This window comes from Acomys russatus, chromosome 31 (genome assembly GCF_903995435.1).
Source record: "Acomys russatus chromosome 31, mAcoRus1.1, whole genome shotgun sequence".
In the NCBI taxonomy this organism is placed as follows: domain Eukaryota; kingdom Metazoa; phylum Chordata; class Mammalia; order Rodentia; family Muridae; genus Acomys; species Acomys russatus.
In genome coordinates, this window is record NC_067167.1 from 614,112 (window position 1) to 638,924 (window position 24,813).

Consider the following 24,813-nt stretch of genomic DNA (forward strand, 5'->3'; position numbering starts at 1 on the left):
AGCTTTAGCAGAAAAACAGAAAGTCTTCAGGACTGTGGATGGGGCTGGACTATAAGAAAATGCCAGTTAGCTCAGTGTCAGGTTTACAGAGGAGTGGATGCGAACAGACCCGCTGCCCTAAAACAAGCTACCCAAAAGAGAAGCAGCCCCACAGCCTGGGGATCCTCAACTCGATGCTGTCCCTCATCGCTCCCAGACTTACCACCTTCTTTACTCTGCCTTGGGCCCCACTGTCTGGGCCACAATCCCCTCATGGGAGACTACCCAGTCACCTGTCCCTGCCCAGCCTGTCTGCAGTACCCAAAAAGTGATGCTAGGTACAAGTTTCCAGTGGTGGCCACACACAGAATACCTTCCCGACCTCCTGCCCCAGCAGGCACCGGCCTTGCCACGGCGCCTCTGCCGCCCCCACAGGCACCGGCCTTGCCACGGCACCTCTGCTGCCCCCACAGGCACCGGCCTTGCCACGGCACCTCTGCTGCCCCCACAGGCACCGGCCTTGCCACGGCACCTCTGCTGCCCCCACAGGCACCGGCCTTGCCACGGCACCTCTGCTGCCCCCACAGGCACCGGCCTTGCCACGGCACCTCTGCTGCCCCCACAGGCACCGGCCTTGCCACGGCACCTCTGCTGCCCCCACAGGCACTGGCCTTGCCCACGGCGCCTCTGCTGCCCCCACAGGCACTGGCCTTGCCACGGCACCTCTGCCACCAACCCAGAGCTCTCTGCCCTCAGTGCTCCCTCTGCCACTGGCTCCAGGCAAAGCCAACCACCCACCCGAGGCTACATGGGCTCTATGCTGTGGGGTCTTCTGTGCTCTACCGCCCTCCTACACCTCAGCTGTGTTCTGCTGTGCAGTCGCTCTTAACCAGAGTCCTTAAGGGGTGACATGGACATGCTAGGCTCCCCAGGCCGTCAATCCAGCATGAGACACCCCGGGCTTCAAATCAAGTTTAATAAATAAAATAGCGCTGGGCGAAGGCAGTCTCACATCACAGTGTCCTCGGTGGGGCAAGGGACGGTCGAGTCCAGCCACAGAGGCTCAAACAGCACCGCTCTGCCAACACCGGGCGGAGCTGCCTGCCCAGGGACCCCACTCCGAATTGTAAACACCAACATAAATAAAATGGGGGAGGCCGAGGACAAGATGGGCCCAGCCATCCTGCTAGGAGCCTCCAAGGAACTGAGACCCACAGAACAGGCAGTGGCAGGGTGGTGCTTCCAGAGCTGTGCCCCAAGGTGTCCCAAGGAGAGGGGCCGGAAGGTAGCGGGCCACCTGCTCCTCACCCGCCCGGGCTGCTGAGGGCCCACCACGGCGCAGGGTGGGGGTGCAGGCAGGAGGCAGTTGGGATATAAAGTGCGGCTTTTCCTGAAGTGGAGACGGCAAAGGGCCGAGAAGGGTGGCCACAGGGCGAGGTATATGGCTCTGTGCCCCAGGGTCCCACGCTGAGCAGAGGCTGGCGGCCACAACCCCGCTGTGGTGGGTAGAGAGCTGGCCTATGGAGGGTGCCCGGGCAGAGGCTGCTGGTGCGGGAGGAGTCCTGCCCAAAGCCCCAGGCAGCACCGCCTGCCAGCCTCTGCTGGCTGAGGGGTCAGTGGCTGGCTCCATGTTGGGACTGGCCCTCTTTGAGCCCAGCTACCAGGGTGACGCCATGGCGTGGTGGTGGCAGCCTGGGGTTCCGGCGGTGCTGGGTGCTGAGATCTGGGGTCTGTGTGGGCCTGGCCACCTCACTGAGTCCTATCACGTTCTGAAGCAGAGAAGGCATCACACAGGCCTGCACGGGAGGGGGCCAGGAAGACTGACGGGCAGGCCTGGCAGTGCTGCCATGTCCATTCTGAGCACACATGCCACAGGCGACCAGGGATCAACAGGTCATCACATTGCACCTATGGGAAACCAGAAGCAAAGGTCAGTGGCCAAGTCACCCAGGCTCCGCCCATCCCAACCACTGCCCCATGAGAAACACAGTTCTGTTTCTGCCAGGGTAGACTGAGGCAGAGCAGGGAGAGGCCTGGCGCCTGCACCCACTTGCAGCACTGTGGACATGAATAATGAGAAAATATTGCCAAGGAGAAAACTAAGGAAGCCATAGAGGAGGTGAAACAGGACAACTGCAGCCCATGGAGGCAGCTGTGGCCCTGGGTGCTGCCAGCCTGCTCTGTCCTGCAGCCTGAGGAAGGTGCTAAGAGTGGCACTCACTGTGACAGAGGCTCCGAGCGCAGTGTGGAGGCTGGGCATGCTGGGTGGCCGGTTAGGAAGGGATTCACATCCCCGATGCCAATGAGTCCAAATTCAGTGACTGACAAGGCCACCTGTGCGGAAGCCATGGGCTCTGCAGTGTCCTCGCTCAGATCCACAGGGCTGGATGAAAGAGGCAGCTCCTCGGATAGGGCAAGGTCCACAGACAGCCGGGGGCTGCTGCTCGGCTCAGGGACGGGGGCAGCCAGTGGGAGCTCAGCTGGGGCAGCCAGGCCGCTGGGCTGCTGGAACGAGGGCATGGCAGGGGGCTCATCCAGCTCCTGGAACAAACACGCTTCTGGCTCCGAGGATGGGCAGCCCACTCCAGGCTGGTCAAGTCCACCAGCTGTGATGTCCACACTCAGAGGTTCTGAAGAGAGAACAGTGGGAGCGGTGTGAGCAGAGACTCAACTGCCCACAGCCAGGTCCACAGCTTTAGAAACAAAACATCAGGGCTCTGTGGGGAGGGCAAGCACTGGACGCCAAGCACAACACACGGGAGAGCCGCGAAGACATGAGGCCTCCGCCAACAGACCTAGGACGAGGAGAATACTTGCTCATGTCTCCTGCATGAGTGCACTTCTGTCTCTCCCGGTCACAGGGTAAACAGGGTTGGCACCTGGCAGCAGGGCCAAGCAGGCCCACTTGCTCACAGTGAAAACTAACTATCCTCACCCACAGCCACACCGCACGTGGACTCACCCACGGGCACTCCTGCCTCAGACTCCTGGTCAGAGCGCAGCCGGGCAGGGCCATCAGGGTCGAGACCATCCAGGTCCTGTTCAGCATCCCTGTAGGAAGAGGGCTGTGAGGAGAAGGCAGACAGGGAAGGAGAGCCCCACTGGGAGGGGCTGCAGCACACCCCCCCGGCCAGATGGCTAGCACGAGCACATACGTGGTTCCAGAGGAGACGAACTTCCTCCGGCCGAGCCGTGTCTGCTGGGCAAAGCCGTCGTAGCGTTCAGACTTCTTCCACAGGTAATAATACTCCACGCACTCACCCACTGACCGGGTGCGCACCTGTGTGGACCAGAGGCGTGCTCACTGCTGAGCTAGCTGAAGGCCACAAGAAGCCAGGGAAGGCTCCCCTAGGACCCCATAACACCTCCCCTACTGCCTCTACTCCCCAGCAGCCCCATTAACTAGCCAAGGGCATTCTTTCCCTGACACCATGAGCACCTGCCTCCCCCGTCTGTGTTCCTCTGCATATGCAGCCAGCTAAACACAGGTGCCAGGCAGCCTCGACCCAGAGGGCAGCGTGTGCCCAGGTTACTGGCTGCCACCATCAACAGGGACTTGGAGCTATCCTGAAGACACAGCTGAGGAAATGCACTGCAAGGGGGCCCAGTGTGTCTCATCTGTACTGCCGACCCCCAGGAGACACACGTCAGCCATGTTTACACGGCGGTTCCAGGGTTCACATGAGAACGCCCACACTGCGTATTGGTGGGATCCAGGATAAACTGAAAGAGGAAGCCAGCCAGCCGAGCACCCATACCTACCACCTTGTTGACAAGACACCAGCCACCTCATGTTTCCATCACCAGGGTGACTGCACTCTCAAATCACAACCAGTAACAGACATCCTTAAGGTGTTTGTGGCCAGAGGTTTGGTCACAGCAATGTGACTAATACAGAAAACGGGTGCTGAGAGGAGGTGCTGATGCATGGACAGACCAGATCATGTGGCCCACAAATGTCTGGAAGGACCATGGACGAACATGGAGCTAAGAGGTAGAAGCTCTAAGAGGTAGAGCTTCATGGCCACTCATGGGCGGAGTGTAGAGAGGCACGGCCACTCATGGGCGGAGTGTAGAGAGGCACGGCCACTCATGGGCGGAGTGTAGAGAGGCACGGCCACTCATGGGTGGAGTGTAGAGAGGCACGGCCACTCATGGGCGGAGTGTAGAGAGAGGCACGGCCACTCATGGGCGGAGTGTAGAGAGGCACGGCCACTCATGGGCGGAGTGTAGAGAGGCACGGCCACTCATGGGCGGAGTGTAGAAACACAGCCACTCATGGACGGAGCGTAGAGAGTTCACACAGCGGACACCATGCACTTCCTAGAGGGAACTAAGGCCACTCGGGCTACGGTTCTGGCAAAAATTCCAGCTGCCTCCTGTGACTCCTGAACACTAGAGTGGAGCTGAACTCAAAAGTAACACACAGGGATGGGCATAGCGGCACACACCTTTAATCCCAGCAGTCAGGAGGTAGAAGCAGGTGGATCTCTGTTCCAGGACAGCCAGGGACACACAGAGAAACTGTAGCCCATCTTTGCTACACTGCCTGTGGCTTCTTCTCCCACCCCTCCCCTCCCCTGCTCCCCTATCACTAGACAGGAAAGGATAGAGGCGGGAAAGAAATAGATCCTTTCTTCTTGTTTCTTCTTTTAGTAAATCTACTAAGAAATCACAACCGATACCCCAATGACCACAACCACCAACCCCGCCTCTCAGGGCTCTAGCATTTTTAAACCCTCTGAGGAGTTCCCAGAATTCCAAACTTCCCACAATCGCAGACACTATCTGCAGCTGGCAAAACCACAGCTCTACTAGAGCACGAGACAAATCACAGTCAGCTGCTGGGGACAGCCCAGAGTAGCCCCACATCCCCACACCTGGGAATAAAATGAAAACACATTGCTGTATCTGTGTTTTTTTAAAGAAACGAAAATTGCAGAATTCTCACTACAAGAAACTGTTTTGAAAAAACAAAACAATAACAAAAAAGTAACAGGCACAGCAGCTCCGAGGGAACTTCAAACTGGGACGTCCTGCTCCCTGTGCCCTGCGCTGTTAGAGCCACAGCGAGACAACAGTGCAAAGAGCATGTGAAGTTCGGTGGGGGAGACAGACGTCAACAAGCAAGATCCCAGGCACAGATGAGGCTCCGACCTCGGCTTCCAGCATTGAGGCCCTGAGCTCTGCACTCCAACAGCGGCTTCCAGCACTGAGCCCCTGAGCTCTGCACTGGGGGATGCAGAAGGCACAGAAGCCCCGACTGTGAAAACTCACATTCATCTGAAAGAAGAGTGCTGGGCTGAGGTCACTGTGGGGCCTTTCTCAAAGCAAGTGCCCAGGGAAATGAGTCCCCAGATGCAGCCAATGTGAGGAAACCACCGCAGCATGGCCACAGGGGCCATCACATGCTGAACTGGCAAAAATAAAAAGGCGGGGGGGGGGGGCTCCAGGAATGGCTCAGAGGCTAAGAGCACTGCCTGCTCTTCCAAAGGTTCTGAGTTCAACTCCCAGCAACCACATGATGCCTCACAGCCATCTATAATGATATCTGATGTACATGCAGACAAAACACTGTATATATGATAAATAAACAAATCTTTAAAAAAAAAAATTCTGGCGGCACCAAACATGTCTCTGGCTTTGCAGAAGCAAAATGCAAAACGGAGGCTTGCACCAACATTCTGGAAAGCCATGTGGACCAGGTCACCCTAAAAACCGGTGACAGTAAAGCCCAAGTTCCCATGGAGGCACCAGGACGCTGGTGTGTTCTGTGCCAGAACCGTAGGACATCTGCCAAGGAAAGCTGCAGGCCTGGGTGGAGCTGTACGCAGCACAGCTCCAGTGGCGACACTACCTCAGGCCGCTGGAGCCCCAAGCCCAGCATGAGCAGGACCCGCGGCGTGGCATGTGCCCAGTGGTGTGGGACCCGCGGCATGGCATGTGCCCCAGTGGTACAGGGCCTGTGGCGTGGCCTGTGCCCCAGTGGTACACGGCCTGTGGCGTGGCCTGTGCCCCAGTGGTGCGGGACCCGCGACGTGGCATGTGCCCCAGTGGTGCGGGACCCGCGGCGTGGCATGTGCCCCAGTGGTGCGGGACCCGCGGCGTGGCATGTGCCCACTGGTGCTTTAGCTCCTCCATTGCTCTGCAAAATCAGCCTCACCCACCGCTGTCCAGAAGTGCGGAGTTATAGTTTTCCTTTGGTTTATTTGAGGTTTTTTTGTTTTTTCAAGACAATATATAACCCTGGCTACCCTGTAACTCACTCGTAGATTAGGCAGGCCTTGAGCTGTCTCCTGTGTGCTGGGGTTAGAGGCATGCCCCACCATGCCCAGCAACTTATTTATTTTGTGTATGAGCTTTTGCCTGTGCGTATGTATGTGCACCGTGTGTGTGCCTGCTGCACCTGGAAGTCAGAAGAGAGTGTCCAGCCTCCGAGAACCGAATAGTAGACACGGCGAAGCACCACGCAGTGCCGGGAATCAAGTGGGGGCCTCGGCAAGGGCAGCTCGTGCTCTGAACAGCAAAGCCCTCTCTCCAGTGTCTCCAGCCTATAGCTGGCATTCAGACTTTGCATCAAGCCTCAGATCACACTGGGCAGTGCAGGGCCAGGGGACAGTGAGGTACAGGGAGAGATTGTGACAGTGACTCTCATCAATTTGCCCGGATTTGCAGTTACCTAAGAGACACAACACAGCTCAGCTTGTTAGCGTCTCCAGAGAGATGTGACTGTTACAGAGAACACTCCCTGGATGTAAGATGGCGCCATCCCATAGGTAGAGGCCTGAGCCAAGAACAGGCCAAGAATCTATGCTCACATCTCTGCATGCAGCTGGGAGGTAGCCGCTACCGCGTGCTCATCAGGCCCTCCCTGTGCTGAGAGGGGCTACTTCTAAACTGTGAGCCCAACACACGCCCTCCGTAAAGCCCTTCTCGGCCAGTATTTCACCACAGTGACAGCAAAGGGCTGAAACAGGACACGCGTACAGCCACAGGGAAGTGATGCACAGGACACAGGTGTAGCCACAGAGAAGTGACAAGAGTGACAGGACACAGAAGTAGAAACAGCAAAGTGATGGACAGAACACAGATGCAGTGACAGGAAAGTGAGAGATGATACAGATGCAGGATCCAGGCTTCATCCATGGTGCACCTGGCAGACTGAGGCACAGATGGCAAATCATCCCACGGCCATCAGCTCCTTCTCTCAGGAAGCCCATGCACCTGCAATCCCACAGCGGCGCGAAACTAAAACCTGAGGCACTCTTACTTCTCTGTCCCCAGTGCTGTCCCACCACACTCACAGGTGCCCTCCCACCTGACATCCCCCTGCCCAGAATATAGCATTTTGCAGACCCAGTGTCTGGACCCTGCCCTGCCCACAGGTCAGGCTGCCTCTGGAGGGCAGGCCGTGGTGAGAGGCTACACAGGCCCTTTGTGCCTCGCTGCATCCTAAACAGCATATGCACAGTCCATCACCAGAGGAGCCACCAGCCTGACCAACCCCTGGATTAGCAGGCGCACCCCTGGCTTGCCAGTTCAGGGCTGAGTGCTGCCTCTAGCCAGCTGGAGTCACGGTTACACCAAGCAACATCCCGGTGGCACCCCAGACCCAGACCTCACCCCTGCACCACCACTCACAGACAATGACACCAATACTCCAGTAAAAACGGGTCCCCAACTTTGACAAAACATGACAAGCAGCAGGGACAAGGGAAAGTGCAGAGAGCCGAGGCCAGCAGGAAATGGCAGCCCAGAGCAGGGCCACTTCCCACAGAGACTCGTCGGGTCTGTGAAGGGAAGAGACTTGGGCAGTTCTTGTCTTGGTCAGCAAGCCCCACTGAGGAACAAAGGGCCAAGCAAGGTGTGGGGTGGTTCGGAGCCTCAAGCACAGGAGTCTTGTTTCTCTAGGGGAGGGAACTGGGCCTGATGGATATGGTCAAGACCAGAGGGAGCCACGGACAGGAAAAGTAGGTAGGTCTGACAGGAGAATGCGCCTCACCCACCTTGTTGGCCTGAATCAGGTGGAAGTTCTTCCCATGAACACGGAAGCCATGTTCAAAGTTCCTGCACTCCTCCTCGCTCCAGGAGCAGAGCCCATCTGCAAACAGAGGTAGGGGTGCTTAGCCAGCTCAGGGGCGGCAGGGACAGAAGGGGAGCCCAGGGCTGTAGCTCACCTCGAATCACCTTTACGTTGAACCTCAGCCTGCGCAGGGCCTCTTCCACGTTGAAATTACACTTCACCAGCTCATACAGCGCCTGAGGTAGAGCGTGGTTTACCTTTCCACCAGTCTACCAGAGACAGCAGAGTACACCCACACCACAGCCACAGGGCCACAAGCTGCACCCACACCACAGCCCCAGGGCCACATGCTACACCCACACCACGGCCTCAGGGCCACATGCACCCACACCACAGCCTCAGGGCCACAAGCTGCACCCACACCACAGCCCCAGGGCCACATGCTACACCCACACCACAGCCCCAGGGCCACATGTTACACCCATACCACAGCCACAGGGCCACACGCTACACCCACACCACAGCCACAGGGCCACATGCACCCACACCACAGCCACAGGGCCACAAGCTGCACCCACACCACAGCCCCAGGGCCACATGCTACACCCACACCACAGCCCCAGGGCCACATGCTACACCCATACCACAGCCACAGGGCCACACGCTATACCCACACCACAGCCACAGGGCCACAAGCTGTACCCACACTACAGCCCCAGGGCCACATGCACCCATCACAGCCCAGGGCCACATGCACCCACACCACAGCCACAGGGCCACATGCACCCACACACAGCCTCAGGGCCACATGCACCCACACCACAGCCACAGGGCCACATGCACCCACACCACAGCCCCAGGGCCACATGCTACACCCACACCACAGCCCCAGGGCCACATGCACCCACACCACAGCCACAGGGCCACATGCACCCACACCACGGCCCCAGGGCCACATGCTACACCCACACCATGGCCCCAGGGACATGTGTTGCACCCACACCATGGCCCCCAGAGCTACAATGGCGTCTGCACCTTGGCCTTGACAGGCATCAGGAGTGCCTGCTCTGTCATATCAGCACTGACACCACTGTCCTTCACAAGTGAGTTCAATGTGAACTCCATCCCACTGGCCACACCGCCTGGCCATTCCCCAGTTGCTGCCCAGCATGTGGCCCCTACCTGCTCACTGTCCTTCACCACCTCGCCCTCTGGGATCTGGGGGCCAGCCATCTCCTGCCACCTCCGCTTCACTGCCCTGTACAGGAAGTCCTCCACCTCCCGCTCTGGGAGCACACTGGGGCTCCACAGCAGCTGGTCTTCATTTTCATAGACTGTGGGAAGAGGTGGAGTCAGATGTGACAACAGCCACCCACATGGGGGAGTCAGGGCAGGTGCTTCAGCGCCTCCCAACGAGTGGCACCAACTCCTGACATTGCAGCTCAACTTTCACACATGGACCCAAACTGGCTATGGGCACTCAGGGAAGAATTAGGAGGCGCTGGGGAGACAACAGACCAACCAGCACAGGTGGTTCTGGAGCGGCTGTAAGTACTTCCTCTCAGGGGGTCACAAACACCAGGGACACATGGCAATCCTCACGGAGACAGTGCCACTCGGTGTGCCCATCTGCCAACAGAGTTTTAGCACACAGCAAACACGGGCAGAAACAAGAGGAAAGCACAGAGCATGGCCAGGGCAGTGGCATTCACCTATGGTCCCAGCACGTGATGGTACTGGCCAGTCTCTACACAGAATGTTCTAGGCCAGCCTGACTGCACGAGGGCCTGTCTCAACAAAGGAAAGAAGCATACAAACAAACAGCGACAAAAAGTGACACACAGACTGAAGTCCATGAATAACCAGTGGAATCTGTCACTTAAAAGTTCACAAAAAAAAAAAAAAAAGTTCACAAAAACCCAACATAATGCCATCTTTAATCCCAGCACTGGGATGCAGACAAAAGTGGATCTCACACTCGAAACACAGACTTCATGAGCAAAAACACTTGCGGACCCTTCCCCGCGCTCCAGAAAGGCAGCTTCAACCCTTCCACAGGGCAGCAGAGCCCTGGTGTTAACACCTGGCAAGGAACAAAGGCCCTGTGACTGCAGGCCACTGCCCCATGAGCAGGCACAAGCTTGTGCAAGGCAGCATGGAAGCGAAAGGCCCTCATGTCAGTCCTGTGCCATGCCGAGCCCACAGAGCTCTCTTCACTCTCCATACAGACCCGGGGTCCCTGGACTTGCATTGCTTACTTACACTTCACGTGCCTGGGGGTTCACTATGTAGGGTCCCCCTCAGACACAGGCCAGTGTGTCTTCTGATGGGTCACCAGCTGTACAGGATTTATAGGTGTGCCTGTGAAGGTTACACCTGGCCCCCAGTCCTCACCTCACACTGCTTCCTGTCTACCATGAGACAACCCCCTCTGCCAGGGGTTCCCCACCCCATAATCTTTTGCTTGGGCCCATGGAGCCCAACAACTATGGATCAACCCTCTGAAACTGTGAGAAAAGAAAAGATCTTTTGTGACACACACACACACAAACACACACAACACACACACAAACACACACATATACATATACACACTCACAAACACACATACACACAAATACCCACACACAAACACATGTACACATACACACACACACTCACAAACGCATACATGCGCGCGCGCGCGCACACACACACACACACACACACACACACACACACTCACTCACTCACGAATAAAGTCTGAAATGAAGCCTTATGCTATTTCTCCCAGGCAGTTGGCCACAGCAACAACAATGAAGCTCACACACTATGGCTGATCTGACCCCACTTAGGACGCTGTCCCACGAGTCTCCATGAGGCATGCAGTAGCCTGCATGGATGACACCACTCCAGCTCCACAGGAGCAATTAAACAGCAAAAAGTGCCAAACGCGAGCACAGGGCACACAGCTACCAGGGGAAGGAGCCGGACCTCCCTGCCACTCACAGACACGCTAGCAATGACCGGAAACAGCGGCAAACGGCAGCCCATCAGCAACCTGTGGAGGACACCCTCGCGTCAGGGCTGCCCCAGCAGCTGTGAGCCAGCGCTTGACGCTCTTCACCACCCCAGCCTGATCCAGGGCGCACAATGGACAACCGAGGTCAGCAGCTGGACACAGGGGTTCTTTCTCTGCTGAAGTGTCAGCCCTGAGCACAGCACAAGTGAAGACACACTTCATGGTCACCCTGAAGAAACGAGATGGCTTAGCAAGTAAAGATGCTTGACGCCAAGCCTGACTACCGAAATCTTAGCCCTGGAGCCCACATGGTAGAATAATCCTGCCGGCAGGTTGTTCTCTGACCCCCACATGCGCACACATACACAACACCTATACACACATAATGTATATAGCAGGTATAGATAAAACTGTAAAAAAAGAAGCTAAGCTGTCCCCAGCGAATGACATAAAACATACACAACAATCCACAATGCATCGGCAGGCACTGCACAGACAGACAGAGGATGGAGGCCATCCTGACGTTAGGAAGGCAGGCCACAAGCGGGAGACTACTAGGAACAGACGTGCCCCACGGTTGTGTCCCAAACACCCAATAACTCCTACAAACCATAGGTCGCAGTACAGAGTTAGGTCCCAGCACGCAGTGCTGACAAGGCAGGAAGCACCTGCGATGCGTGCACACTGGGGACTCTCCACCCAAGTGAGGACAATGTGACACCAACCAAGAGATGAATGCACAGCTAAGGACTACCTGGCAGCCACCACACAGCAGCACATTGCATGGCAGTCCACAGAGGCACTGCTGCAGGAGGCCCATGGAAGAGCCTGGATGACATGAGGCTGGGTGCACAGCAGGTCTGGGCTCAAGGACACAGTGGGGTACGTGTTTGTGTTGTGTTGTGTAGGTGTCTCTCGGTCCCACCCTGGGTGTCCCTGAACCTGTAGCTAAGTGGGCTAACCCTCTACGCAGCCCACATTCCGGCACTCAGCCTGACAAGGTCTCTGGCCCCTGCTGCTGGGCAGTCCTGACTGGGCAGGCTGGGGACAAGAAGTCCAAACAGGAAAGGACCTCCCAGATCAAGGAATAATTAGGGGCCCCAGAAGCAGCAAGTATATGGTTTCCGGGCCAGGCCCGCTCAGGGAAAGGCTCTGTTGGTAGTGTCAGCAGAGACAAAGGGCAGTGGGAACCATGGGGCAAGGCCCACTACCACAGAGCTGGGCTAAGAATAGTGAAGTCCACCCACGAACAGCAAGCAGAAGCTTTTGAAGGTGCCACTTACTCCCAGGGACCCTAGACAGGACCCCACAAGGCCCCCTGAACCACTTACTCTTGTCACAATGTCTGTTCAAGTGCAGGATGTTGAGGTCAGCTTGGAACTGAGGCCCCACCATGATCTCCTGCAGAGGAAAGGTCAGGGTCAGGAAGTGACCAGCAGACACGAAGCAGGACCCCACAGGCACCACGTGCTTTAAACAGAGGTTGTCACGAGAGCTGTGGGTCTGCCTGACAACGCCCACTTCCGCACTCTGGTGGATAAGACGGAACACCCTGCTGCCTGGCCCTGCAGACCACTGCTGCCAGACACTGAGCCACACCACCAGCCCACTCATCTCCAGAGCAGCAGAATCATGGCCCAGGTCCAGACACACAGTGGACCCCACCCAACCTCAAAGCCACAGGGCCACCCCACCTCTGGGGGGTGGGGCATGGGGTAACCGCATAGCTCCGCACCTTCTTGCACTTGTTGGAAGGGAGTGCATCCTCCTCAGCGTCGGAGGAGGCCGAGGAGCCTGGGCCATTATCATCAGCCAAGAACCGGGCTGCAGGAAGAGAGGCAGTGAGGGGCACCCCCCAGGGGCCCTCGATAGACACTCATCCTGCAGCTCCCACCCTGCACCATGGCCCCCCAGTTGCTAGAAGCTGGCGGCCTGGAGGGTACCTCTGACTGCCTGAGGCCACCATGCCTGAACTACTAGGCAGAGACCCACTCCTGTCTCACCCAATCCAAACCCGCCTGTGGCAGCTCACACAGGCCAGGGCTCCCAACCCCACCCTGGGCCACTATGGCATGTCCCTGAAAAGCCCCGGAGACCAGGCCATGCACGTGTGCCTACATGTCACACAGCCATGATGGAAAGGGCCAGTGACACCTACACCCACTCTGATGAGGAAAGAGGTCCGAGGCCTCATGGGAGGTGACAGATGGGGTGAGGTCATCAGCGGAGGACTGCGTCTCTTCTTCTTCTTCCCCAGAAAGCAAGTCCTTGGCTATCTGCTCCTTTGAACAGGACAGTAAAAATAAGTGTGGCAACTGCTTCCCCAACACCCAGCACCAAGACAAAAGGCCAAGCCTGCCGGGGGAAGGGGACAGAGATGGCCAACTCAAACCACCAGCCGTGTTGGGCCGAGGTGCAGACTCCACCTGCCCTCTGTAGCTCTAGCTCCTCTCCCAGCCACAGCTCCCCAGGACGGGGTCCATCACCCAGACTAGAACGGCCAACCCAGGGCGGGGTCGCCATGGGTGTCCCAACGAGGAGAGCAATCCCGAGCCTGGCCTCCCTCCCGCTCCCCTCCTGCTGACAGCAGCCTGGTGCCTCCCTGGTGCCCTCTCGGGGAGACGCCACTCACCTTGTCCAAGGTCATGTCCGGGAGGGTTGGGGCTGTGTCACCGCCCTCGCTCTCCTGCTCAGAGATGGGGTCTGAAGTCTCGTACCCATAAAGCGCGAGGAGCTCATCCAGGGGCATGTCGCTGCTCTGGAAGGAGCGCAGAGCCCCTCAGAGCCTGCCGTCTAGGGCTCTGCTGACCTACACAGCCAGACCCCCTCGCTGCTCCTCAGCAAGCCCCCGAGGCGCAGTACACCTGCATCAGGGCCACTAAGGAGTTGAGCTGTGCAGAGATACAGCAGGCTCCAGCGTCGCCAAAGCTTTGGGGAACAGGCAGGCTAAGGCTGCACCAGCAATGCAAACCACATATGCATGGGCGGGACCCCACGGAGCCAGGGAGAGCAGGCTGGCCAGGCCCCATACCTGGTCGATGAAGTCCTTGTCCAGCTGCTCCTCCGGCTTGTCGGGGCACTGGGGGGCCTCGGCACACCCCTCGTGGAGGCTATAGTTCTGCGACAGGAGCTCAGTGAGGTTGAACTGATGGTCTGCAGAGCCCATGGACACCACTATGGGAGAACGTGGCAGGTAGACAGGGTGTGGGGACTGAACGGGGCAGGCCTGGAGAGGCCCACAGGCTGGGTGGGGTCAGGGCTGGAAGGCCATGTGGACTAGATGGGAGCAGGAGACAGGAGAAGGCCATGGTGGGTCCAGGTCTGGCCCCACAGTTTCCCGGTATACATGGGGTGGGGGTGGGGCACAGGCAACAGCATGCAGGTCACTGCAGGAACACCAAGTTCTGCTATTTGCAGACCCACATCCATGTGATGTTTATGGTGGCAGAAACCTGTATCGGTTCACCTTCACGGACCCACAGCAGAGGACCAGCACACTACTAGAGATCGTAAAGCCACCAGGCAAGCTGCCACCTCAGAGAGGGTCCTCCTTGGTCACTCTCAGGTAGCTAACCACCATCCCACAGCTCAAAGGATAGGGAATGTCCTGACCATTGTGCACACCTCCAACTGACTGGGGACACTGAGCCTCCCTGGGGGACACTGAGCCCCACCCCCCGGACTCTCGCCTGTGCCTGCTCAGTCAGGCCGAGGACAGTTCTGTCTGTGGAGATCTGGGGCAGCAGGGGGTAGTACCTGCCGTGGTCTGCAAGCTGGGCTCCCGGGGGCACAGGCTGTGTGCAAGGCAGGAGGCCACGTGAGGACTCTGCCTCTCCAGTGAGGAGGCCTGCAACAGAAGGCAGGCAGTGCTGGCTCAGGAGCCAAACCCACCGGCAGACCACACACAGCCCCTGAGGCTCGGACAAGAGCCTGGCCACTGGGCAACCTTGAAGACTGCAGGGGAAGCAGCCTGGGGACTAGCCAATCACAGCGCCAGTGTGGAGGGACCTTGAAGACATGGGGCTAGGTGAAAGATATGGACACAGAAGGATACACTTGTAACACTCTTGACAAAAAAGCCAGAGCAAACAAAGCAGAGAGTGGAGCTGGACAGGAGGGTCCCAGTGGCTGCACAGGTCCCACTGTACCCAATGGCAGTGGCAGCACACTGAGGCTCTCTGCAAAACCAGGACCAAGGGACACAGGGGCTGAGCCTGAGCATGCCCCCCCCACATCTGTGCGCCCCTCATCAACACTGGCCAAGGCGCCAGTGTCATTGCAAGAGAGTGAAACAAAGGGCGAGAAGATAGACACCTCTGCCATCTGGTGACACTGACTTAGCTCAGCAGCGCTAAACGCCATCTTGTTCCCACACTCCAGCAATGGACATCCCCTAAATTAAGGAACGAGCCCCACTCCCAGCAGCTGGGACATACACAGCACCTGCGCTCTAAGAAGACAGCCATGCTGACAGAGAAAAGACTGGTAGCAGAGGAAGGAGAGCCAAGTTCCCGGCCAAGGTCCCCACACTGGAAGATGGATAGAGACCTTCTAAGGTGTCTTAGCCAACACCGAATGAACTGTAGAAACTGGCAAGCCAACTCCAAAAGCACACATGGAAACTTGGGGGACCCAGAAGCGGTACAATCGTCCTAAAACAGGTGTTCCTGCTTTCAGAAATGACTAGCATCACAGACATCTCAGCGGGGTGGTGTGGGCCCACAGACAAGCACAGGTCAGAGGCACATAACTGGGACCTCAGAGCCAAACGCCCGATGGCCTGGACACACAAGTCCAATACACATGACCAACAAACAGATCGACACTACAAGTGACAGAACTCACAGAATGGGGAAGAATCTGTGCGTGTGCAGAGACCGCTCACTGAGCAAAGAGAACACCGCAAAGCACACATCTGTGTGTGTGCAGAGACCACTCACTGAGCAAAGAGAACACCACAAAGCACACATCTGTGCATGTGCAGAGACCGCTCACTGAGCGAAGAGAACAGTCCAGCTAGCAAATGTCGCAGGCTGTGAACACATCTCTCCAAAGACACGCATACACTCAGAAGACGCCGAGTTCCTCTCAGAACGGAGTTCAGCACAGCCCACAGTGGGCATCAGAGCCCACGTGTGCAGCGCCCAAGACAACAAAGACCCATGACCCTGAGGTCAACACCTGTACTCCAGGAGAACAGAAGACACGCAGGAGAACCACTCACCTCAGGCAGAACAGATGAACAAACAAAGCCAACACCGCAGAGCATCACACAGTCGCTCACGAACAACACGCCACCAAAACAAGGAGGGACCTTGCAAGCAGTGCAAACAAACGGCCACACAGTGTCAGGGCACCGAGACAGGAAATGTCCCCCATAGGTGAGTCCAGAGACTGGAAGTGGGTTTGTGCTTGCTAGGCACTGGGAAGGGGACAGAGTGACAGTTCATGGGAACAGGGCTTCCTTTAGAGGTGACGGAATACTCTCAAAGTGACTGTGTTGGCAGTCACACAACTCTGAAAATACCAAAAGCTACTGAATTGTACACACTACAAGGGAGAGAGCACAGGGTGTACCTCGGCAAAGTTGGGGGGAAAAAAAGAAGAGGGGTAGAGACAGAGGTGAGAGAACAGGAAGGGGCTAGAGGGATGACCAGCGGTTCAGAGCACCAGGCTAAATTCCTAGCACCCCCATGCAGCCCATAACCAATTAACTCCAGTTCCCGGCTATCCTGCGCTCTCTTCTGGTGAAACACTAATACACAAAACGAAAGATAAACACTCAAGAGGCAGAAGAAGCAGGCGGATCTCTGTGAGTTCCAGGCAAGCCTCGTCTAAAGAGCAAGTCCAGGTTCGAGAGAAACCTCATCTCGAAAACCCAAAAACAACAACAAAAAAAGATATATATTTTTTTTAATTTTCAAAAGTTAGATGTTATGGTTTAAAACTTAGAGGTGGGGCACTCATTTACCCCGAAAGAGAAACAAGAAAACTAAAGCCAAGAGACATCAAGTTATTTACCCAAGCAACACCCAGCAAGGACCCCAGAAGCCGCGCAGCCAGGTCCCTCCACCGCACCTTGACACCCAGCAAAGGGGTGACAGGAGGCACAGGGCTGCATCCTCCCCAAAAGATGTGCCACAAAACCCGCAAGGTTCTAGTTCAGGAATGACCACAGCCCAACTGGATTTGAGGGTGCCTCCCCACATGGGGACAGAGGACTAAGACAGCAGAGAAGAGGATGAGGGGGGCCACATAGGACAGGGGCTAGAGGCAGGGCAGGAGCACGGCACTCAGGCAGGAGTCAGGCATCTTACACTTTGTACCAGGTGCAGTGAGGCAGGGCACCCTAATCTTGGAACACAGGCTAATGACAGCCATGGGCTGATGCAAAACCACCCGAAAGAAGCCCCAGTGTCCTAGCAACCATGCCCTGTCCTGTCTGGCTCCCTATGGGTGGCTCTGCCCAGAGACCAGCATCTGTCCCTGTAAAGTCAGGAGGGGAGACACCACCGGACACTGCAGTTGCACGACAGGCTAGCAACAGTCCCACAGTCTCATGATCCAGACAGATGAGAATAACCCATGCTTCAGGTCAAGGGTCAGGGGTCAGGGGTCAGGGCTCGTCAGTGGGGTCAGACAAAGGGGAGCTGAGAACCATGCAGCCTGCTCCCTGCCAACTGGGCCAAGTTCAGCTTCATGTGACCTCAAAGTCCACAAGACTGACTGACCAAGGCATACATACAGACATGGTCACTAGACAGCCAGGCATATTACTTCCCCAGGTTCAGAAAACTCAAAGGCCACCAAAGCCCCCTCAGATTTGTGGCAGAGGAGTGGTTGGGAGGTTAGCCTAAGATGATCTGGATGACAACAGGACAAACACACTGGAGGCTGATCCCCAAGGAAGAGGCCAGAGGCAAGCGGGTTAGCATGGACGCCATCACCCCGACTTCTAAGAAGCCTGGACATAATGCAGGCGGCACCTCACTGGCAGGTCTCCCAGTGAGACACAGGGGACCCAGGATCCAGCCAGGCTGAGACTATGAGGAAAGACAGGTGCTAGCCTCGGAGGCTGCATCCCAGGATTCCACCGAGCATCTTCTGAGGCACAGTCTCCGTGCTGTGGGGAAGCCCAAGCCCCATACATACACAAACACACACAAGACCGCATGTATATACTGCGGCTCACAGCCCCCACCAGGTGGAAACTTTAGCATTAACTCCAAGTCCAGTTACCTACAAACTACAACCCACAAGAGGCCAAGAGAACCCCAAGAATTATGAGAGGTCACAACAAGTGAGTGCCAAGGAGTTAAAAGCGCATTCCCAAGAGGAATGACTCAAGAGATATGACCCACATCCACACCCAGGCAAGGGCCCCTGAGCCCCTGGTGTCCCAGCCTCACCCCTCCACTGTGGCAGCCAGGACATCCCGAGAGACGGGTTCAGCCTGTCTCCACCCACATGGAGCTAGGACACAAGCTGGGGACTAACCCAAGGCACAAGAATGAAGAAAACAAGGTCGTGGCTGGGCAGCGGGGATCGGAGATGGCATCCTAGGGGCCAGATGAAGTGGGACAACTGACAGGCAACTCCGTGGGAATTCGGGGTACCTGAAAGGAACCCAGGTGCCGGGTGGTCTTATGACGACTGCAAAGGGTAGGCACGTTGAAGAGATGCAGCTTATACTAAGAGTGGGACCAGCCACTCCCACAGCCGAAAGGGACGGCAGTTTCTGGGTTCCACCTTCCACTGAGGCACAGACTAACCAAGAAGCTGACACTGAGGACTTCTAGATGACCGTGGCCACTCTTATGAGTTCAAAACATATGCACCCCAGCCACGGGAGAGAACGCGCGGCAAGATCCCACCGGCCCTCTCTCGGTTATGGGAAGACAACACCAGGCTCCCACTTGAGATGAGGAAACTGAGGTAGATCCAGGACAGCACACCGACACAGGCTCGGGAGTCTCCACCACGCAAGCCACACAGGGCAGAGCACCCTCCCTGGGGCCAAAGAGCACCCACTCGGTCACCATGCCCCGAGGGGTATCAGTTCATCTGTCTTGTCTTCATAAGGTCTCAGTTTCCCCAAAGCCCTAGCCGCCCCCCACCCCCGCCCCAAAAAGAAGGAACTAAGCCCGTGAGAACCCTCTGAATCAACCAGCCAGAGAGGTCCAACAGGACCCCCAGTCCCCGGCCCTGGAGCCCACGCGCGGGCCTGTTGCTGCCCAAGCGGCCCCACTCGCGCACCGTGCCGAGTTCCAGTCCCGGAGTGACAGGCTCGCGGCGCGTCGATAGGGGCTGGTCCCGGAGTTGCGCGTCTGCACCCCGAGGTGCAGGTCAGCTCCGGGCTGAGCACCGCAGCCCCGCGCCCGCGGGGAGGCCCGTGCCCTCGCACCCACAGCCAGACGAACTCCACGCGCGAAACTTTGCGCTCGCAGAGGAGTGCCGCGGACTCCGCGCCCTGCTCATCCCCCCAGCGCGCGCGGCTGCAGTCCCCGCGTCGCCGTCCGGGACGCCAGCGCAGCCCACCCACCCGGTCCCAGGCGCCCTCCCGCCGCGCGGCCCCGGGTCTCGGCCCGGCACCCGGACGCCCGCGCCTCGCGCCCCTCCCCCCCGCCCGCGCATGCGCACCGCGTCCGAGATGGGAGGGGTCGGGGGTGGGGGGAGTCAGGCGCCCACGGGGTTCACGCTCCAGCCGCGGGGGTTGGTGATGGGGATGCTCGAGGCGCTCGGGCTGAGGGAGCACAGGCCGGACCAGGTCGGCCCAGGGCAGCGTGTGGGAGGGGCCGCTGCCCAGCCGCTCACTCACCTCCGCCATGGCCGAGCGTGCGCGCGGGAGGCGGCGGCCGCGCGGTCCCCGGATGCGGTGCCGCGCGCTTATTGGCGGAGGCGCCGGGAGGAGGTGTGGGGCGGGGCGCGCGGGTGGTGCGTAGTAGGTGTGCTGGGGCGGAGTAGAGGTCTGGAGCCACGGCAGGGTGCGCCCCGCCCCGATATCAGCCAACCAGCTGATTCCTGTTTGGATACCCAGCCACCAGGCGGGGACTGTCCACAGGTGAGGGAGATGGCGCAAAGGAGAGGGGAGCAATCCACAGGTGAAGGAACAGTCTACAAGTGAAAAGGTCCCACAGGTGAGGGGACAGTCCAGCGATGAGAGGGTTTGGTCCTAAAGTGAAATGGGACGGACTATAGGCGTGCTCCAGGAGTGGTGGAGGATGGACTAGAGGTGAAAGGCCATAGTGCATTGGTGAAGGGGGATGATCCTGAAGTGACGGTCTAGAGAAGGGACAGCCCACAGGTGGCCTGGGGGGGAGAGGGGCGGAGAAGAGGGGCTGGCTCTGAGGTGAAGGATGCAGGCCAGGAGATGCAGGGAGCACGGGGTCATGGGAGCTCCAGGAACACGTGCGCAGAGCTGGGTTTTGCTGTCAGGAGGGTGCAGACAGAATGGAAGACACTTGGAGACGCACCGCTGGACGGACCTGGGTTCGCTGAGGTGCTTTGGATCTACACAAGTCACCGAATGACCCCCTCACTGGGGCCAGAGCAGCTGAGCTGGGGAGGAGAAGGCCCCACGAGGGTTCTCGGACAAAGGTTATGCCCTATGCCCGCCGTCCTGAGGATTTGCCAACCCAAGACAGGATGTCTGCCTCCTGTCCCCAAGCCCCACCCTTAGTTCACCTGCCATCACATCTGCCGGGGCAGTACCTTCTGTGGTTGAGATTTCTCAGGAAAAGGGGGGGGGGAGTGGGTTTCATTCATTCCTTGAACCAAACACATGTACTACACAAGTGAAGCCAGCAGTCAGGTGAGGCTAGAGGCGCCTCAACAGACACACGATGATGCTGAAGAGGAGCTGTGAGTCCACTAGAGAAAGCCATGTGGTACCTCACAGTCCTAACTCCAATGACTGAGAGACTGAGGCATGAGGTCACTATGAGGCCAGCCAGGTCGACATAGTGAGACCCTATGTCAAAGCAGACAAACAACGACAAAAGCAAGTTAACCAATCACCAGAGGTTAAACAATTGGATGGAGAAAGATTCTTCAAGATCTGGACTTTCTTCCCTATGAAACTGAGAGTTTCGATGGAGGACCGTGGCACCTTTTTGGCCAGGGGACAACCCTGAGCATCACTAGCTAAGGGCAGGTGGACACTGTGCTTCCCAAGGTGAGGCCTGGACAGTGTCTCATCCAGGCCAGAGTGCAGAAACTATTGGCAGAGGCTATAGACCAAGCCTCAAAAGGAAAGCCCTGGTACGTGGTGGGGACTGTGTTCCTCAGAACTGCCAGGGCACTGCCCGAAGAGGGCGAGCTGTAGACGTGTCCAGGCTCCATCAGCAGCGTACGGTACTGAAGGGAAGTGCCACAGGCGACTCTCAGACGTGCTTGACAGAACTGACTCCGGTGTAAAGAGTTGGATTAGTGTTGACCTTCCCAAAATTGATGACTATCTTACAGGAGTCTGTAGGAGAATAATCTCACTTAGAAATCCACAGCGAAGCCGGGTGTGGTAGCTCACGCCTGTCATGCCACCATTGACTAGGCTGAGGCTGGACGGTCGCTACAAGATCAAAGCCTGGGCTGCTCTGGGAGTGTTTCATTCTGTATCGCATGGTGAAGTCTGTGTAGCCCGGGCCAAGTTCCATCCCTAGTTCCCACATAGCAACTCAAACACACGTACACTGTATACATACATACACAAAAAATAAAAAGTAAGTCCACACACATGCACACACTCACGCAGGCACGCATACACACACACACACACACACACACACACACACATACACACAGAAATGAAGGAATGGCTTCAGTGGTTAGGAGTCATTTGCAGAGGACACAGATTTGGTTCCCAGCACACACATGGCGGCTCACAACCGTCTGTGACTCCAGAGGCTTTGTCACTGTGGCTCATCTTCCTCCATGTAGCCCTACGTTTTCATCCTTCAGCCCAGTGCCACATAAACTTTTCCTAGGGAGGAGCCCACAAGCAAACTGCTCACCCTCAGGGCTCCCACACCAGGCAGAGGTGCCATTCCCCTGAAGGCAGTGATTTGATTGCATTTACAGAGTGCACGTGATCCCAAAGCAGCTGAACCACCAAAAAGGGGCACCTGCCATGGATGATGACTCCCCCACAGCTCTCCCGAGGCCACAAGAAGGCTGGGATGGCACATAGCTGGAACTATGCTGTAGGAAGGAATGGCATCTCAGATGAGAGCGTAATGAGACTCACAGCCCGTCCGTCCCATGAGGGGAGGGAGCATTGACCCCAGTCTTGAGGGTGTCTTACAGGTCATCATGACTGCGCTGATGAAAGTGGTAATGGCCATTAACAGCGAGGGAGGACAGCTTCCACAACACCCAGGCTGCCCCCACTGGTGGCCTTGGTGTGTTCCTGCCCATAATGCCTCCAAGTCCATTAGCTCATAATATGGCTTGAGGCATACTCTGAAAGATTTTTAAATAACTGAAAGACTGCCTCGCTATGTCTGTATGGCTCTAACTGACTACTAACGCCGAGGTGGAAGATGTGCACGTCTTTGGTGTTCAGGAGTCCCAGGCAGGAGGTCATTTGAGCCCAAGAGTTCAAGGAAAATCGGCAGCATAGCAAGAAGTTTGAGTTACTTTTAAGATGCTGTGACAAAACATGACCACAGCAACTTACAGAAGAAAGCGTTTAAATTGAAGCTTACAGTCTGGAGGGTGAGTCCACGACCATCATGGCTGGGAAGTGACAGGCAAGCAGGCAAGGTGCCGGAGCAGTAACTGAGAATGAGCATTTGAACCCCAAGCCCAAGACAGACAGACAGACAGACAGAGACGGACACACACACACACACAGGGAGAGGGAGAGAGGGAGGGAGCGCAAGAGCGCACACTAACTAGGAATAACGTGGCATGCCTCCTCCAACAAGACCACGCCTTCTAATCCTTTCCAAACAGTTCCACCAACTGGGTACCAAGTGTTCAAACACGTGAGCCTGTGGGGGTCATCCTTACTCAAACCACCACACAAGACATATCTCGAAAATAATGACGCTACAAATGCGTTAAAATAAAGGACATAAGTTAAATCTGGCGTAGTGAGCTGGGTGGCGGCGGCACATATGTTGTGTCTTGACATGGTACAAGGGGGAAGGGGCAAGTGAACAGCCCACACACCTCAACTTCAGACCCTTTTCTAGGGTGCTGACTCTGCCCTCCTGACTCAATGCCCCTCCACAGCGTTATCCCTCTAGTACAGTGCCCAGTCACTGGCACAACATCCCACAATTACCTGCTGTGTCCCACTAGGTTCTGGGGCATCTGGTAGCATAGATGCCGTACCAGACACAGCCTGGCTACAGAGACTCCCATTTTGGGAATCAACCATCTCCCCATCCTTATGCAGGTCATACTCTCTCTAGAAAGCTGCCTTGGCTAGTTTTGGGGGGGGTTCTGTTGTATTGGGGTTTTTTGTTGGTTTTTCAAGACAGGGTTTCTCTGTGTAGCCCTGACTGTCCTGGAACTCTCTCTGTAGACCAGACTGGCCTCAAACTCACAGAGAGGTGCCTGCCTCTGACTCCCAAGTGCTGGGATTAAGGATGTGTACCACCATTGCCCAGAGCCTTGGCTAGTTTTTTGTTTATTTTTTTGTTTTTGTTGTTCTTTTTTGGTTTTGGTTTTTGGCTTTTGGAGACAGGGTTTCTCTGTATAGCCTTAGCTGTCAGCTGCAGATATTTTCTACAATTGTGTGACATTTGGAATTCTGAAAACTTCTCAGAGGTATATAAATGCTAAGGCCCTGAGAGACAGCGTTGGAGGTTGTTGGTCATTTAGGTGGTTGTTGGCAGTTTGTTAGTACTTGTGCTCAAAGAAGAAAGAAATTAGATTCAGGCATCTCCCCCTCTCCCATGTCTGTCTGGTCTGTCTGTCTGTCTCTTTCTCTCTCTCTCTTTCTCTCTCTCTCTCTCTCTCTCCCTGTCTCTCTGTCTCTCCCTGGCTGTATCTCTGTCTCTATCTGTCTCTCTCTCTCTCTCTCTCACTCACTCTCTCCCCCCCCCCCATCTTTCTTTTCTACTGTCTAATGATAGGGGGTAAAACCGAGGAATAGAGGGTGGGAAAAAGAAAAATTCGCAAAATTGCAAAGACCAGCTACACTCAGCCCCTCACTGGGGGATTCTAGGCAGGGGCGCCACCCTGACCACACCCCCAGCCCCCTCATTGAGAGATTCTAGGCATCATCGGTTCTACACATGAACTACACTCCTGACTGTCTTTTTACTTATTTTGAGACAGAATCTTTTCAAGTTGCCCAGGCTAGCCATGAGCTTTTAATCCTCTTGCTTTGGCCTCTGGAATACTAGAATTATAGGAATGAACTACCGTGTTTGGGTTCTAGGCAGTTTGGTTTTTTGGGGTTTTTTGTTTTTTGATTTTTTAATATATAAACGTAAGTATTTCTCATTCCATTATTTTGCCTCTCTCCGTTGAGGGTATCATTTTTATGGATGTGGCATCTCTTTGTTCTTACCAAGTACATTGTGTCTTCCTGACCCTTCGCCATGACCCTCGCCTTATCTAGCTGGTCCTCTCAAGCCCTGCCCTCTGTGTCCCTTCTTGCTCTCTTTGGCCCTGTCTGGTCTCTTTAAAACTAGTTCACACTGGACTTGTCTCCACCTCAGGCAACTGCAGACATAGCTGCCGCTTTTCACTTTTCATTGCCTTTGCTCTTCCCACAACTGTGACCTCTTGTGTCGCTTTCCCAACCTCCCATGTTGACACAGCTGTTTCATTGACTTATTTAAATTCCTACAGAGCT

General features: G+C 56.4%; 1 protein-coding gene across 1 annotated transcript; it reads right to left on the reverse strand.

Annotated features, from left to right (window-relative positions):
• Window positions 1–920: 920 nt before the first annotated feature.
• Mier2 (MIER family member 2) lies at window positions 921–19,851 on the reverse strand. The gene is made up of 14 exons (XM_051139652.1): window positions 19,822–19,851; window positions 14,760–14,850; window positions 14,035–14,177; window positions 13,636–13,761; window positions 13,162–13,285; window positions 12,739–12,827; window positions 12,335–12,404; window positions 9,185–9,336; window positions 8,157–8,238; window positions 7,986–8,080; window positions 3,135–3,259; window positions 2,942–3,030; window positions 2,201–2,609; window positions 921–1,887 (listed from the first exon to the last, which is right to left on the reverse strand). Exons 1-14 carry the CDS (start codon window positions 19,828–19,830, stop codon window positions 1,866–1,868), a joined length of 1,626 nt encoding a protein of 541 aa, XP_050995609.1. The 5' UTR covers window positions 19,831–19,851; the 3' UTR covers window positions 921–1,865.
• Between the last annotated feature and the right edge of the window lie 4,962 nt (window positions 19,852–24,813).